This window comes from Dromiciops gliroides, chromosome 2, assembly GCF_019393635.1.
Source record: "Dromiciops gliroides isolate mDroGli1 chromosome 2, mDroGli1.pri, whole genome shotgun sequence".
Classification (NCBI taxonomy): domain Eukaryota; kingdom Metazoa; phylum Chordata; class Mammalia; order Microbiotheria; family Microbiotheriidae; genus Dromiciops; species Dromiciops gliroides.
The window spans coordinates 81,770,282-81,787,249 of NC_057862.1; the positions used below are offsets into that span (position 1 = coordinate 81,770,282).

Consider the following 16,968-nt stretch of genomic DNA (forward strand, 5'->3'; position numbering starts at 1 on the left):
ACTGATCACTTTTCTTTCCCAAGAGCTAATTGCTAGGTGGGGTGATTGTTTTTGTTTTTATTTTTTTTTAACACCACCTATTTCATATGCTCTCAGCTCCTAATGGGGAAAATGAAATAAAGAATGTCATAGTGAACAGATCACTGGTCTGAAACAAAAAAAAAAAACCTAGCACCAGTTCAACTAACTGTGCAACTACCAAGAAAACCTTGTTACCTTTGAGCCTCAGTTTCCTCTTCTTTAAAAATGGGTGTGATAATGCTTGCATTTTTTTTACCTCATGGCATTACTGTGAGGAAGATACTTTTTAAACCTTAAAGCACTACATAAATGGAAACCGTTATCCTATTTTTTTTTTGGCACTGGCTAAAATATAAGATGACTTCATAATTTGTATTATAGATAGTTATTCTCTATGTAAAGGATTTTTCTTTTGATCTAGAAAATATAATTTGTACTGACAAGTTTCCTTTGATAATGAAATAATTCTAAACCTGCAAATTAAATGCAAATTTTAGTGTCAAATTGACTTATGCCCCTTTGTCACAAAAGTTAGCTTACCAAAAGGGTTCCAAGTAATACCAGACGTCATCAGGGCAAAATAGGGCATCCATCATTTTCCCAACAGTTCTAATGGTATTTTTAACCATGATGCCAAGAGAATGTATAAGATGTTAAAGCTCTTATGTCTTGTGTTCTTCATGACCCCAAATAAGTGTTTTCCTCTTGGCCTCATAAATTAAAAGATTTTTCTAATGCAGTAAATGAGATCATCTAAAGGGATAAGCCCTGAATGTAGCCATTTTTCATTTTCAGTAAACATGTATTTATCCTCCTATCTATGGATAGCTAAATATGTCTGTAGCAAATGTTGATGCAGGTCCTTCTCCTGCCCGTGTGAGCCTTCTTAGTCTCCTTTTTTGGCTCCTTCATATCCTGCCCTCCTCCTGCCATGGCTGTCTATCCTGAACCCCCATCTCTCTTCTTTTTTTGTTTTTGTTTTTTGTTTGTTTGTTTGTTTTGGTGAGACAGTTAGGGTTAAGTGACTTGCCCAGGGTCACACAGCTAGTAAGTGTCAAGGGTCTGAGGTCGGACTTGAACTCAGGTCCTCCTGAATCCAGGGCTGGTGCCTTATCCACTGCGCCACCTAACTGCCCCCATCTCTCTTCTTTTTATACCCTCTCATCATGAGCTCAGCAGCTTGCACTGACACCTATTTCTTCTATGCCCATGAATCCATTCTCCATATCCAGCCCTCATCTCTCTCCTGAGGTTCATCTGGTTAGTCATGCCTAATGCTTTTTGGACAGTTCCATGTGGCTGTGTGCCATAGGCATCTCGATCTCACCATCTGTCAATCCACCCTCTTCCTAACTTTCTTTGGGGAGGGGTCATCTTCCTCCATTTTCCTCCTCTCAAGTTTTAATTTGCCCTTGCCCCTGTCTGTCTCTGTGACTTTGGGTGGAGCACTTCACCACCCTCTACCTCGCTGCCTCATCTGTAAAATGAGGGAATTGTGAAGTCCCTTCCAAGGCTGAGCCTATGATTCTGTGGATCCTCTGAGTCACCCGGGTTTGCTACCTCGGTGTCATTGTTGACTCTTCATGCATGACTTCTCTCCTATTTCCCTTCTTTCTCTCTGTTCTCATGGCCATCACCTTTGTGTGGGTCCTTGTCATTACCTGGACTATTGAATAGCCTTTTCATTGGTGTCCTTGGTCTCCCTACCTTCTGCACCTGCCTATTCCAATCCATCTTCCACACAGCTCTCTAAAGCACCAGTCTGTCCATGTCATTCCCCTGGTCAAGAAGTTTCACTGGCTCCCTAATGTCTCTAGGGCAGAACACCATCCAGAATTTTTTCACACCTTGACTCCTGCCTAGCTTTCTAGACTGATTAAATACTTGATTTTTTAAACGAACTGATCTACTACTTACCTGTTCCTCACTGGTGAAATTACACCTCCAGCCTCCCTGACTTTGTCCAGGCTGCCCCCCCTCATGCCTGGAATGCTCTTTTTCCTCACCCCTACTTCTAGGGATCCCTGCCTCCATTCAATAGTTGATTCTAGTACTGTCTTCTACATGATACCTTTTGATTTTTTGATCTACATGATACTTTTTTGATTTTCCTCCATTTGTTAGTATAGCCTCCCTATCCCTTTCCTGCCCCCACACAAAATTGCTTTCTATGTAGATTGTACTTTCTGTATATGTTGTTTTCTCCCAATAGAATGTGAGCTCCCCGGGAATATCTTTATTTTCATCTTTGTATTCCTGGCATCTAGGTATCCAGTGCAGTGCCTCAGGATCATAAGATGGTAGATTAAGAGTAAAAAAAAGACCCATCTAATCTATGCCCCTATTTTATAGATGAGGAAACTGAGCTCAGAGGATTGGTGATTTGCACAGGATTTGTATAAACTGCTAAGAGTCTGAGTCAGAACTTAGACTTGGGTTTTCCTGACCTCAAGTCCAACACTCTATTCACTGTCCCACCCAAATGCCTGTATTTGTCCCTAAAGGTCAAATGAGTACTTATTGAGTTGAATGGCAATGTATCAATGCTCAGTTGCTCTGGGTTCCAGGGGCAATAGCAGGGCAAGATTGGTGATGAGAGTTGGACACCCAGGGGAAAAAGAAGAGGAGAATCTCTTTATGCATCAGAAGCAGGGGCCTGTTCATTGGCAGAAGTTACAAGAAAGCAGATTTGGGCTTGGTATGAGCAGGGGAAATCTGGAATGGACTAATGGGCATGGGATTTCTACTGTCTATTTCTTTTTCAGTTTAATCAGAGAGGCTTGATTACCACTTCTCGGGGAAGTTACAGAAAAAGATTCATGATTTGGGTAAGGGCTGGACTAGATCTTTTCCAATTCTCTTCTTCAAAAGCCTAATTTGAGCCATTCCTTCCAACCTCCTCTTCTTCCCCTCATGTTTCCTCTCTACCATTCTGAACTTCTGTGTCCTGTCTCCCAGGCCTCTGGGGGTTTTCAGTATGAGAACGCTCAGAGGCAAATTTAGAACTTTGCTTTAGATTTGCTCTCATGAGAGGTCAGTGAGTTAAGCAAAAGACTGGTGCCGCCTCTCTGTTTAGCTGTCACTTTAGTGACATGATAGGATGCTTCTGTAGCAAGGAGTTTAACAAGGAATCCAGTTGGTCCCCACTGTGGCCTCCTGCCATTCTGAGTGACAAGTGCAAGGTCAGTCCAGCCAACAACTGAGGGAGTACTTGCTTAGATCCATTATTATGTCTTTTGAATTTGTCTTATTACTACCTCTTATTTTTTAAAATCACAATAATTTACTAATATTTCATGCTCCACTGAACCTTCCTCTCTAACAAAGAAAAAGAGTTTTTAAAATGGTCATATCTGAGATTTGCAATATTCTACTCCCATCATCTTTAATGTTTTATCATCTTTTTTATAATTATGCTTTATTAATTTTAACATTCATTTAAAAAAATTGTTGAGTTCTCAATTCTCTCCTGCCTCCAGCCCCTCTTATATCCATTGAGAAGGTAAGCAATGTGATATCAATTATGCATATGAAGTCATGCAAAACATATTTCCATATTAGCCATGTCACCCAAAAAAAGCAAGAAAATTTAAGTAAGTAAAAAAGTATGCTTCAATCTATACTCAGAATCCATCAGTTCTCTGTCTCTCTGAAAGGTAGATAGCTTTTTTCTTTGTGAGTACTTTGGAACTGTCTTCTTTACATTGACTAGAATAGCTAAGTCTTTCACAGTTGATCATCTTAACACTATTGCTCTTCTGGTTCTGCTCATTTGATTTGGCATCACTTCATATAAGTCTTCCCAGGTTTTTCTGAAGACATCCCCCTTGTCATTTCTTATAGCACAATAGTATTCTATCATATTCATATACTAGAACTTGTTCAGCAGTTCTGCAATTGATGGGTATTTCCTCAGTTTCCAATCCTTTGCCACCACAAAAAGTTCCTATAAATATTTTTGTGCATGTAGGCCATTTTCCTTGTTTTTCTGAATTCTTCACATTCACTGTTCCTTATGGAACAGTAATATTCCATTACTTTCACATACCTCAGTGTGTTTAGCCATTCCCTAACTGAGAGGAACCCACCTTGATTTTAGGCTTTTTGCTGCCATAAAAAGTGCTGCTCTTAAATAGAACAAAAATGGAAATGGATGTTGGAGGGGATGTGGGAAACCTGGAACGCTAATCCACTGTTGATGGAATTGTGAAAAGATCCAACCATTCTGGAGAGCAATTTGGAACTATGCCCAAAGGGCTCTAGAACTGTGTATACCCTTTGATTCATAAATACCACTGCTAGGCTTATATCCCAAAGATATCCCCAAAAAGAGAAAAAGACCTATTTGTACAAAAATATTTAGAGCAGCTCTTTTGGTGGTGGCTAAGAATCGGGAGTCAAAGGAATGCCCATCAATTGGGGGATGGCTAAACAAACTGTGGTATATGAAGGTGATGGAATATTATTGTGCTATAAGAAATGACAAGAAAGGCCTGAAAAGACATGTATGAAATGATATATAGTGAAGTAAGCAGAACCAAGAGAATGTTGTGCAGAGACAGCAATATTATTTGATGAAGAACTGTGAATGACTTGACTATTCTCAGCAATACAATGATCCAAGACAGTCTCAAAGGACTATTGATGAAACATACTATCCACCTCCAAAGAAAGAACTGATATTGATGGAACAGACTGAAGCATGCTATTCTTCACTTTCTTTCATTTTTTTCCATTTAATCAAGTTTTCTTGTACAAAATGACAAATATGGTAATGTCTTACATAATCGTACATGTATAACCCATATCTAATTGCTTGCCGCCTCAGGGAAGAGGAAGAGGAAGGGGAGGAAGGGAAGGAGGGATAAAAATTGGAACCAAAAACTATAAATAAAAATTTTTATTATATTTTTTAAAAGTGCTGGTCTTAATATGATCCATGGAGCCTTATTTCTATACTTGACCTCATGTAAACATGTAACACACTCACATCATATAGTTAGCTCAGTGCCAGCCTTGTGTAGCTATGCCATCCTGGCTGGTTCCTCCCTGATGCATGATACATGTTGGAGTGGTACCAGTTGGATTAATTAAATATCTCATTGTATCTTGATAGGTTTCAGTCATAATACTACCAAGATTCCTTGACAAAAAAAATTTACCTCAGTTTCCTTTTTGAATTTGAAATTCAGAGAACCAAGAAGAAGCAGGTGATATTCACTTCAGTAACTGATGTAGATCTAAGGAAAACTCTGAGGCGGCAGGGTTGGATTGGGAGTGTGAAATGAGAGGGAAGGCTGCCTGCCCAGGAAAGATTCAAGTTTCATCTGAGGAGGTAGCATAGTGTATGAAAAGAGCACTAAATATGGAATCAGGAGACCAGCTGAGGAAAGTGAGGAGGCCCAGAAAGGTTAGGGTTTGTCCAGGGCCACACAATAGTGTGGCATAATTTGAATTCAGGTCTGCCTCATTCCAATACCCAGCATATCTTCTGCACCCCTCAATTGCACTATTTGCTATTTCCAAATAAGAATTTTTTAAAAAAAACACCAAAAATCCTATCTTATCTTTATGGTCAAAAGAGAATCAAATCCAAATCACCACTCCTAATGATTTTGTTAATTACCCTAAATTATGTGTCAGAAAATGTCATAGAAGGGATGCTGAGAGACATAGGGTAGAGTAGTGTTTGCCTTTCCAGGTCTGGAAAGCTTTGCCTATTTTGCTAAGCAAAATATATTTTCTCAGGTTTTCTTTAATTTTCCAAAAATCTCATGTATTTCCTGAATATCAAGATTCTTGTTTAGTCTGTTTCAAATAAATATAGCTTGGTGCTTTGGGTTATTTTGAAATTTGTCTCTTAAGGACTTTTAAGGCACAAAATCCATAGTGCTAATGATCTCTAAATCAATTTTTCCCCATTTTTATTCAGGAAACATACTTGTTGTACCCATAGTGGCAAACCATTTTTTTCTCAATAGAGTCAGATCTTAAGAAGGCCTTAAATGTCATTACTTAGCCACTGAGAAGTTAACTGCCATGTTCTGTGCATCTCTCTTATATGAGTCCACAGATCAGTGGGCACTTACCAGCTGTATGACCCCAAGTTAGACTCGGCCAACCAGGGTAGTTTGTCAACACTGAATTGGGTCAGGGAGTTATAGGTAGAGGACAAGAAGGGATGCACACAACTATTTATAAATAAAGCTTTGGAGAATCAGATTGAACCATAAAGTTAACTGCATTATACTTTTTGTATTTTGACTTCCTAATCTAGAACAAACTTCCTGTCCCTGAAAGAACTAAACTAGCTGGCTTCTTAATCATCATTTCCCAAATAAAGGAAGGGTATATTTCATTTACATTGGATGTTCAAATTATCCATAGCTAAGTGGCACAGTGTAGAAAGTGATAGGTCTGGAATAAAAAAGAGCTAAGTTAAGATCCAGTCTCAGACACTTACTAGCTATGTGATGCTGGGCAAGTCACTTACCTTATGCCTGCCTCAGTTTCCTCAATTGTCAAACGGGGAGGATAATAACATCTACCTCCCAGAGTACTTGTGAGGATGAAATGAGACATTTGTCAAGTAGTTAGCAAGGGGGTGACACATAGTAAGTGCTTCATAAATGCTTGTTACCTTCCTCCCTTCCTAATGACAGAATGGTGCAGGAAAATCTCCTTCCCTTCTCTTTTCACAAAAGTAGACTAGGGGAAAATAGCAGGGAAGGAGGAGAGAGTTTGTGATTAGCTTTGTTACCTGGATTTTTTCAAATATGAGACAACAAAGAGACCAGCTGGGGGAGGCATCAGGGAGGAACCAGCCAGGATGGCATAGCTATGCAACGCTGTCACTGAGCTAACTATATGATGTGAATGTGTTAGCTACAGAGGTTTTCATTTCATTGATGAATTAAGTAACAAATTTGCAGTTAAGTGTGATGATAGCTCATCACTTGACTAAGATTAGACACCATAATTTTTTTAAGCTAGTATATCAAATGTCAAAAAAAAAAGTTTATCAATTTTCCAGAGCATGTATTTTAGAAACTGATTCTTTTTTTTTTCTTTTTTTAAAAGAAACCGGTTCTTGAAGTTTAAATTCTGTTTGCATTAAGAAGTCAGTTTTGCTTGAATGCAGTGGGTTTTTTAAAAATTTCTACCCACTGTAACATATCTTAAATGCTGTTTCCTGGATATGGTCATAACTTTCTCTGGAAAGTGTCTCAGTGATGTTTGTTAAGGTGAAACTGAATCACTGCTACCTAAACACTGATAATGAATAGCAAAGATAATTGGTCTGTCTTTATATAAGGAACAGATGATAATCCACATCTAAAATGCATAGCACTGATATGCTTTTGTCTCAATAGCCTTGCAAATTAGAAGAGCCCAAGATCATAGCCTTTCCTAGAGATAGGAGGTGGTACAGTAGATGGAGTTCTGGGCCTGGAGTCAAAGACCTGAGTTCAAATCTGACCTCAGACACCTACTAGCCATGTGACCCTGAGCAATTCACCTAACCTCTCTCTCACTTTCCTCAACTCTAAGAATGGGAATAATACCACCTTACCTCCCAGGGCTATTGTGAGGATCAAATGATATAATATTTGCAAAAAGTTCTTAGTACAGTGCTTGGCACATAATAGGCACTATATAAAGCTTCTTCCCTTCCCTTTACTTTATCTGTTTCTGCCTCATTTTCTCATCAGTAAAATGGAGATAATAATAGCGTCTCCCTCTGAGAGTTGCCATGAAGATCAAATAAGATTTTATTTGTTATTTGTTCTAATTTTCAGTCTTTTGACTTTGTTCTAAGTTTTGTTGTTGTCTCATTGAATTGAGTTCTGTTTGCTCCATTCTATTTTTTAGGGAATCTACACTTTGAATCATGTTTTCTACCTTTTGTTCTAAACAGTTTATTCTCTTTCTCATTTTTTCCTGAATAACCCACATTTCATTTTTTAATCTATTGCTTCATTTCTTCTATCCACTTGTGGAGTCCTGGTGTTCAGACCGATGTTTTTGTATTGTTTTTCCCCTGAGTTTTTCATTGTACTTCTAATGGGGAAGGACAACAGACAAGAGGAGCTGAAAAGTGGGGCTGGGGGAAGTGGGGCTGGGGGAAGTGGGGAGGGGAAAGGGTGAGGGGAAGGTACCTGATTGGAGACATGAGAGGAAAAATCAGCAAAATCCTGAAGTAGTAAAGCCAGATAATAAATGAGATGTTCTGAGCTGAGTTCTCTCCTTAAATGAAGACTTTAGAGTTCAAGCTCAGCCTCCAGTGAGAGAAGTCAAGGGCAAATGATGAGTGTGGAGTCCTAAGGATGATGGGAGCTTGCGGGGTGATGAGATTTTCCCAATAATTCCTGGGGCGTGGTGAAATCAGAGAAATGGAAGGTGTGTGAGAACTTGTTGGAGATGTAAATAAGATTCTTGGTCAGGTAGAAGTCAGACAAGATACTGCTGAGGTCCCTCCCCAACTCTAAGACCCAGTGATTCTGAAATATAAGATTTCTAAACCACTCTGAGTCTTTCAAAGTTCTGTGGTCACAAAGCCAGAAAATTAAAATATCCAGGACAAAAAGAGACACTGGATCATTGTACTTATGCCTGCAATGGGATAACTAACTACTACATTTGCCTATTGGATCCTTAATTTTAGATCCAGTCTAGCTAAAGGGAGAGAACAAGCCATACTGATTCCCAGGGAGGATTGATAGCTCCTCAGGTTATATAAATAGGTAAACATAAACAGATATTTGCATGTCTATGTGCCCAGCACTACATTAACATGTTCATGGAGATTACAAGATAAATGTACATAAAAAGGTAGCTAATAGTGACAAGGTATTATGTTGTAGATGCCAAATAGATGGTCTAGATGAGAAATGCTACTGAAGTTCATAGGATGCACTGATCATTGGGTGGGAGTCAGGGAAAGCTTTGCAAAGAGGAAAGAAGCAAGATTTAACTTGAGCCTTGAAGCAAGTATGAGTAGATATTATGAAGTTAACCCTACCTACCATGTTACCGTAGGGTTGAGAATATGTTGATAATACCACATATTGATATCATTTTTATTTTAAACATTGCTATCAATACATAGTACTCAGGATCTATTCCCCCGCCCCAAGAAAAAAGGGTTCCAAATAGGAGTTAGTGACTCATCACCCTCAGGTATGAAAATGATTATATTCCTGAGGATGAGAAAAATTTCTCTTGACCTTCAAGTATATGTTGCTTCACTTAAACCGTAGTGAGACAAACTCACTTAGAAGCATGGGTTTGAAACCAATCATCCAATTAATCTAGAAAAATCATGCTATGAAAAATATGGTTACATAAGCCCAAGATAAGCCCATTGGCCTGTGGCACCACCAAAAGATTTGGGGCAGACATGTCACAGTTTGAAGACAAGAATCTCTCCATTAACAGCTGGCTTTGCCAACAAATATTGGCCATGGAAGATCCGTGCAATCAATAAGCATTTATAATGTGCCCACTCTTTGCCAAGTATTGTGCTTCTTTAGAAAACCACCCAGAGCAGAGCTAGTGAGGAGATAAGCATCCCTAAAAGTGACCAAAGCAGAAATAGAGATTCAGCAATACCAAGGCTTAAAACACTGGGAGTGATCGCTTTTAAGATAAATTCAGAGTCCAATACTACCAGAAGTTTGATGACAACCACATTGTCACTGCATACTTAAATGCCTTTTTCTGAGGACAGCATAGGAAGAATAGAAATGGCTTGATCCATTATGTAGCATTTTATGATTACGAAATGCATTACATGTGTCATCATATTTGACGTTTATACCAACCTTGTAAGATAAGTGCCATTATCCTCATCTTACAGATGAGGAGATTTCGACTCATGAGGCTAATGGTCTTGCCCAAGGTCACTCAGCCAGTACATAGCCAAACTAGGGCTAGAACCAAAGGATCTTCAGCAGGGAACGATTAAAGTTTCATGCAGGTTATTATGTAAGACTTCTATAAAACCAAGAAAGGTGCAGGTGGAATGAACACAGACTGGTTTACTAAATAATAGTGTACTAAAATTAGAAATATAAGTTTATACAGCTGGTGAAACCTACAGGACTTTTTATCCCGACACTACAGTGAATTATTTTTACTATATTCAAGAAGTATTTCAATCCTCAGTCAGTCATTGGTGGTTCAATGGGTCAGTTTACTATGTTCAAGAAATATTTCAATTAGTCAGTCACCTAGGCACCAAGGTGGTACAGGCAAATAGATGGGATAGTGGATAGAACACTGGGTTATATGCCAGGCATTGTGTTAAGCACTGGCAAAAAAAAAAAAAAAAGACAAAAACCATCCCCTGCTCTCAAAGAGCTCACAGTCTAGTTGACTCGTACACTCCTTGAATGCAGGGATTATTTCATTTTTGTCTTGATGTGGACCCAGCCCTATGGAATGAAATGGAATTGCCTCCAGCCTCTGAAGGGGACATGTCTTTTTTCCAGTTCTAGCCAGCATCACCTGAAAGAACGTCCTGTAGCTGGTGTCTGGAACTCGAGACCATGGGTGTGAACTGATTCTCCCTTCCCTTCTCTGTCCCAGGTGGAGGTGAAGCCATACGTACTGGATGATCAGATGTGCGATGAATGCCAGGGCACCCGCTGCGGTGGCAAGTTTGCTCCCTTCTTCTGTGCCAACGTCACCTGTTTGCAGTATTACTGTGAATACTGTTGGGCCAGCATACACTCCCGAGCTGGGCGAGAGTTCCACAAGCCTCTGGTGAAGGAAGGGGGAGACCGTCCCCGTCACGTTCCCTTCCGCTGGAGCTGAGTCCAGCACCTAGCTCAGCCACAAGTACTGGAGTCGATAACTTGGAGGGAAAAGAGCGGCTGCCTCTGGGCTTAGAGTGTTCTGGAAATCTGTGTGCATTCGTTCTCGACTTTAAAGAAGAAATGGGTCTTTTTTATTATTATTATTTACAGTCATATTACTGAACTCAGTGTCCGGTATAATGCAAACCTGCAGAGTGTAACTGTCCTGGCTCGCACTTTGGCTCCCCCATTGTCTGCTTGGTACCTTAATTCTTAACCCAAGACTTGTCACTAGTGACAATTTGTAGACTGCCATTCTCATCGGCCTCCATCGGGCCGATGTTTGTGATGACAATTTTCTTTTGTAGAATTCTAATTGTTCTTATTTTTGAAACCAGAGCATGCACTTATTTTCAGAAACTTTAGCATTGCCCCTAGAAAAAAATGACTCACCAAAGGTAATCCTCATAAAGTAGGTGGCAGATGTAGCAACAACTTCACTGATGTTCAGCAATCCTTAGTTTGGGTCATTTAGAGTAAAAAATAACCCTTCAAGAAAAAACAAGCCTTTAGTTGCTCTCCATTTTGACTTGTAAGGATGTTACCTCATAAGCTGTATCTTTTATTATTTTTCTCCCTTTCCACCTTTTTTTTGTTGTTGTTGTTCTGCTGAAGATTTTGGTTAGGTCTTTTAGTGTTATATAAATGTATGCTGCAATAGCTTTTGCTGCTATTAAATTGGTATTGTTAATACCATAATACTCTATTCAAGCTAGGGTATCGATTGAATGAAACAAACCCACACCACACGTCCTGTGAGTTAGAAATAGCGACCACTGATGGAAGGAGAGATCCGCACATACAGGAAGCTTCCAAGGAGGGTCAATACTTTTGACTGCATGTTTACTTAATCAGGTTGCTGCATGCAATAAATTTTATATCTAATGTCTAGTATAAAACTTGCCCACGGTGCACAAATTAAGAATCTATGTAGGCTACAAAATACTCATTTAAAAAGACAAAACACAACCACCATGGTATGGGGGTGTTTTTTTTTTCCTTTTTTTTTTTTTCTCCAAAGAATTGGTTGTTGACTGGAGGAAAGCATGCCTCTGTAAAGGAATACTTAAGAAATTAAGAACAGCCCCTAACAGAATGACCTATATCACAACTACTATTAAATCTAGATGTAGGATATTCTTAAAGCAAATTTGTGGATGGTAGATGAAGTACTTTGCGGTGCTCTGTTATATATATATACATATATATAAATATATATATTGTGCAATTTATTTTATATAGTAAAGTGATTATGTCTAACTGTGATCAACCTTAACTGTGTCAGACATTAACAAATTGGACAGTTCATAACTGGTATATTAATGAAAACATGAGCTCTTAGTTACAATCTCCTAATGCTTGTACCATTTTACATAGCTTCAGACCTTGTCCAGAAAACCAAAGAGCTCATATTAGCTTACATACACTAGGAATATATATATATATATACAATCTATAGAGCTAAATTGTCAGATTGACAAACTAGGCATATTTTCAGAAAGTTGGGGAAAAGGTGATGCTAAAGAAATGTCCGCCCAAAGGAAGCTGGCATTGAAGGAGATGGGTTTCTGGCTGTGAAATTCACTTCTTACTTCCCCGAACAGATCCTGCAAAGCTTGAATACAATTTAGACCTGCTAACACAGTGGACATTTTTTTAGCATGCACTGCTGGGCTGCAGATAAGCCGTATCTGGACACACATAGTGTACTGATGATTGTGAAAACCTGTAAACTTTGTTTTCTCTTCTTCCTTCTATGTGTTGCGATTCTGGGGACAATCTGACTGGCTATGACACTGCAGAATAGACTTTCCATAGTTGTGTTGTTGCATGTGCCGCTGTAATGTCATTGTTCTGTCTGAAGTTTGTTGCATTTTGGTTTTGTGCTGTTATTTTTCCTCCAATGTTTAGTTGTGGTTATTGGTTTACATGTTATGGTTTGTTTTCTAAAAGGAAAAAACAAAGTGTTTTTGTTTGTTTGTTTTTAAATTCGTTTCAAATGCTTCTTATAGTTCTCCCTTCTGAGTGTAAGTTACTTCTGGGCTTTGGAGCAATATTGCTCTTTGTGACCCAGGTGCTTGTGCGTGCGTGTGTGTGTTGTTGTTGTTTTCTACGTCATCTTTTGGTTTTGTTTTTGTTTATTTTCATCTGTGAGACCTTTTGTTATGCACTACTTACTACCTTTGGTATCTAGAAGTTTCCAACAGTTGGCTGGCGATTTTTTTTCTTTTTAAGGAAAAAGGCATGCTTTCTGGCTGACATGATCCTTTGCAATACCTCAATTTTGAAATATAGGAAAGAAAATGATATTTTCTAAGTAAGTTTATTCAGAAAAAAATATATATTAATTTAATTCTGCAAGAAAAAAATGATTTAACAGATGGGTAACTTTATTTTTTTCATGCTTATTTGCGGTTTTTTTGAAAATGAAGAAGTTAGAGCTTTATAACTATAATATTAAAGATCCTGTCTAACCTACAGAAACCTACCTAGTTGTGTGGAAGGAGCAAAACTTTTTGAAGATATACCCCTCTTTCGCATACTTATAATCACCCCACCAGAGAGAAAGCTGGAAGAAGACAGACAGCATAGAGTTGAATTCAACATTGTGGTGGAGAATAGATTGAAAACAAACTCCATTTGGTGCTGAGAGCTGTGAATAGACGGTGAAAAATATTTTCCCTTAATTTGTATATTTCTAATCAAGCATTGATTATGCACGACTGACCAGAATTGTGAAAGAGTTCTTCTGTTTGTATTTTTTTAAAGAGAACTTTTTTAGTTTATTAAATTATAACATGTTCCCTTTTGTTTGTAAATAAGTGTGCCCCTCCCCCCCAGTTGTTAATGTTCTATTAAAAGAGAGGGTCCTTCAAAAAAAATTATTTTTTAAAAAAAATCCACAAAAGGTGTTCTGAACTGTATGTAACCTGCCTGAGAAGCGCCTGGTCAGCCAGGCCTCCCATGGCCATTCCTTGGGGTGAGACTTGAACTCGTTTTTTTGAAGGCTATAACCTAACCTCGACTATTTGTTGTTATGTGCAATACTGTTTGTACTGTTTGTATAAAAAAATAGAAAAAAAAAGAAAAGAAAAAAGGCATAAATCTTTATTGCAGATTTATTTTCATTGCAAACTTTAGACATTGTGATTCACTGAAATCATTTTTCTACTGTCAAATATGTACCTTTTCTTCATGCTGGTATTTTTTCAATAGTAATGTAGCCTTTGTACTGAGACAAAAATTTTCATTGTTATTTTTAGAAAGATTTTTTGCTAAGAAAAAAATTAAACATATTTACATATTTTTCATTTTATTTCGTATTTTCTTTAAAGAGTGCTTTCTCAATCATTAATAGAGTTGTTTCTGGGAGGGACTTTCATATCTGGTCAATGTCATAATATTATTTTGTATTTTTACTTGGAATAAATTAATTTTATGATGCTAATTCCTTAAAAGTTTATTTTTTTCATTTTCGGTTATTTTTGAAGCTAAAACCTTTGTAATATTGTTACTAAAGTGTCTAGTTTTTTGAAATGCAAAGCTTTCTGTATTAACTTGCTGAAGTGGTTTACAGTAGGTGACAATGAATAAATGGCTGGTTATGTAAAGCGACTGGAAATGTAATGAACGATTGGGCAATAAAAAGACAGAATGGAGCAGAACGTGTGATATTTTGAAAAGCCTTTTCCTTTATTAAAATGGTTTAGGGTGAGACTAGGGATGTCACAGTACAGTTCACAAGGAGGTCACAGTCGATATATCCAACACCAGTCCAGCTCAGTCCTGTGGCATGAACCTATGGAAGTCCCCACCCCAACCAACCTTCCCCCAGGGGCAGAGCTCCTCCCCACCACCCCCTACCCCCGACTCCATGGTTCTTTGCTACCAGCTGGATGAACATTTTCCCCAAAGCCAGATCTTATACTTAAGCTTCCAGTGGTGACAGCCTCCATGGTCCAGAGGAGGAAGTGGGCTGAATTCACACCCATTTCTGTGCAATTCAGATTTGCTAGCCAAACCCCCTTCCTCCCGTTGATGGCACTAACAGCCATCTCTTGGCACCACTGTCTCTGAACCATTTCAGGTTCTTTCTGCTTTCCCGTCTTGTTATCTTAGGCTTTCTCCTCCACATAAACAATTTGTCCCATTTCTCCACACAGTGATTTCTCCTCCTCACTTCTTCTGGGACTCTCCCTATCTTTCCTCTCCCATCTACCCCCCCCCAATCCCTAATATTGACCCTCTTTTTAAACTCTGCTGCTAAAAGCAGGGGCCCTTAGGTCTGAGATTTAAATTTGAACAGAAAAAAAATGTTATTTAAACTAGAAAATTGGTGTTGAGTAAACAGAGCATGCAATGACTTGCTCTAGATAGATGAGTTAGTTTCTATCTGTTGTTGGATGACCTCCTACAATGCAGTAGCAGTGGATTCAAGAGGGAACTTGGAGAAATCCATGTCCAGAGTGGGCTATTGTGTGTGCTCTATGTATTCAGTTTTGTAAATAATATATAGATTAGATCAAGTCATAATGTAAAATTTTGACTCCAGTTAGGGAATCCAGGTCGGAATTTTACATTAATTACCAATAAGTGGTGGTTAGGGACAGAAGAGGGGAAATTGGAAACTTCTCGCTTAGTGGTTACAAAGACTATGCTTAGATTTCTGCCTATATCTTGTGTTTTTTTTTTTTTAGCTTGTTAGTGAGGCATGGGCTAAAGCAAGATGTAGTACATTTATGCAATTAGCAAATAACTTTGCTAATTTCCTCTTATCTCTTAGATTAGCAACAACATGGCTTTTTAAATGGGAAAAGCTCCTATGTTAACCTTTTGAGTATTGTGACATCTCTACTTGCAAGGTCTGAGTGAAAAGATTAGTCACAGACTAGTACAAATGTCTCTTCTGTTATAACTGGTTTATATGTACAACTGTTGCTTCTTACACTAGTTTGTATGATATGTCTGACTAACCCGTCTTTACTTCTTTTTTTAAACTGAACCTTCTTCTCTATCTCAGCCTCTCTAGCGTTCCATCTTACCGCAGAGTATTTTCTGATCACTGCTGATGCCACGCTCTATACCCCAAATGGGTAACAGTTCAGGAAGTGGATGCGTAATTCTTGGGACATTTGAAATAATACAAAGAGGACTCTTAGCCACCAAGCATGAAGCTTGGGTGCTGATACAGGATTCACTTCGGCTATTATATTTTTCTGGACGTGGTTCTATTGGGGTATAAAGTATTAGGTGTTTGTACTTTTGCTGTCAAAAACAATGGACATTAACTTTTAGAGTGTTCTCAGCTAAGATCTCTGTACTTGTTTTCCAACTAACAACTAATTTTCAATGTATCATATCTTTTATTACCTGGTCTCTTAGATTGTTTTTCGCTAGTAACCCTTACTAAGCTTTCTGCCTTTTGGGCTCGGACTAATGCTTGTATGGAACTGCAGTACTGTGACTGAAACATGGAGCTCAAGTCTGCTAATGCTTACAGCTGCTTAAACTTTGTAGTTTGGACTTCATTTTTTCTGTAACAACAACTTATTAAATCTAGTTGTATGAAGTATTGATACTTGTCATCCTTTGCCACCGCCCCCAACTATGTTCTGAAGAAGAGTCTAAAGTACAAACTTGGCTTTCCTTTCTTAAGATCTATTTTTGACTTTCTTTTTAATGTGATTGATTGGGGGGGGGGCTGAAGCCCTTTTCAGTGGGTGAGCTAGAGCAAAATCGATTTTGTCTAGCTCTCATACACGTGAGTCTAACCCTTTCAACTTTTCTCCCCCCCCCCGCCCCCGAGACTCAATTAATCCACTCTCCCTCCTTCAAAATAAAAGTTAAATTGAGCATGTCTGAATTCTGAAAACCTATACTCCCTGTGGAAGAAACAGTGGAGAGGGCAGACCGTGCTGACGTCCATTCTGTGAAGATGTGCACAATATGAAACTTTCGAGACAACTAGTTTCTCATAGCAGCACTCACAGAGTGGAATAATCTCGAAACTTTAAGCTATGTTTGCTTTGAAACTCTAAGTATGCAGAGTGCTTTCATTCTTATCACAGCAACTACCTATTTTTAAGAC

The 16,968-nt window shown here is 38.5% G+C and overlaps 1 protein-coding gene across 19 annotated transcripts in view; it reads left to right on the top strand.

The window, feature by feature from the left end:
• CPEB3 (cytoplasmic polyadenylation element binding protein 3) overlaps nucleotides 1-16,452 on the top strand; it is a 256,089-nt gene extending 239,637 nt beyond the window's left edge. For 13 of the 19 annotated variants that reach the window (XM_043987657.1, XM_043987655.1, XM_043987641.1 and 10 more), the window contains 2 exons: nucleotides 2,787-2,849; nucleotides 10,612-16,452. In XM_043987657.1, coding sequence (XP_043843592.1) covers nucleotides 2,787-2,849; nucleotides 10,612-10,839 — 291 coding nt within the window. In that variant the 3' untranslated portion in view covers nucleotides 10,840-16,452. The remainder of the gene's footprint in view (nucleotides 1-2,786; nucleotides 2,850-10,611) is intronic. The other 6 variants (XM_043987646.1, XM_043987648.1, XM_043987652.1 and 3 more) reach the window with 1 other exon arrangement.
• The last annotated feature ends 516 nt before the right edge of the window (nucleotides 16,453-16,968 follow it).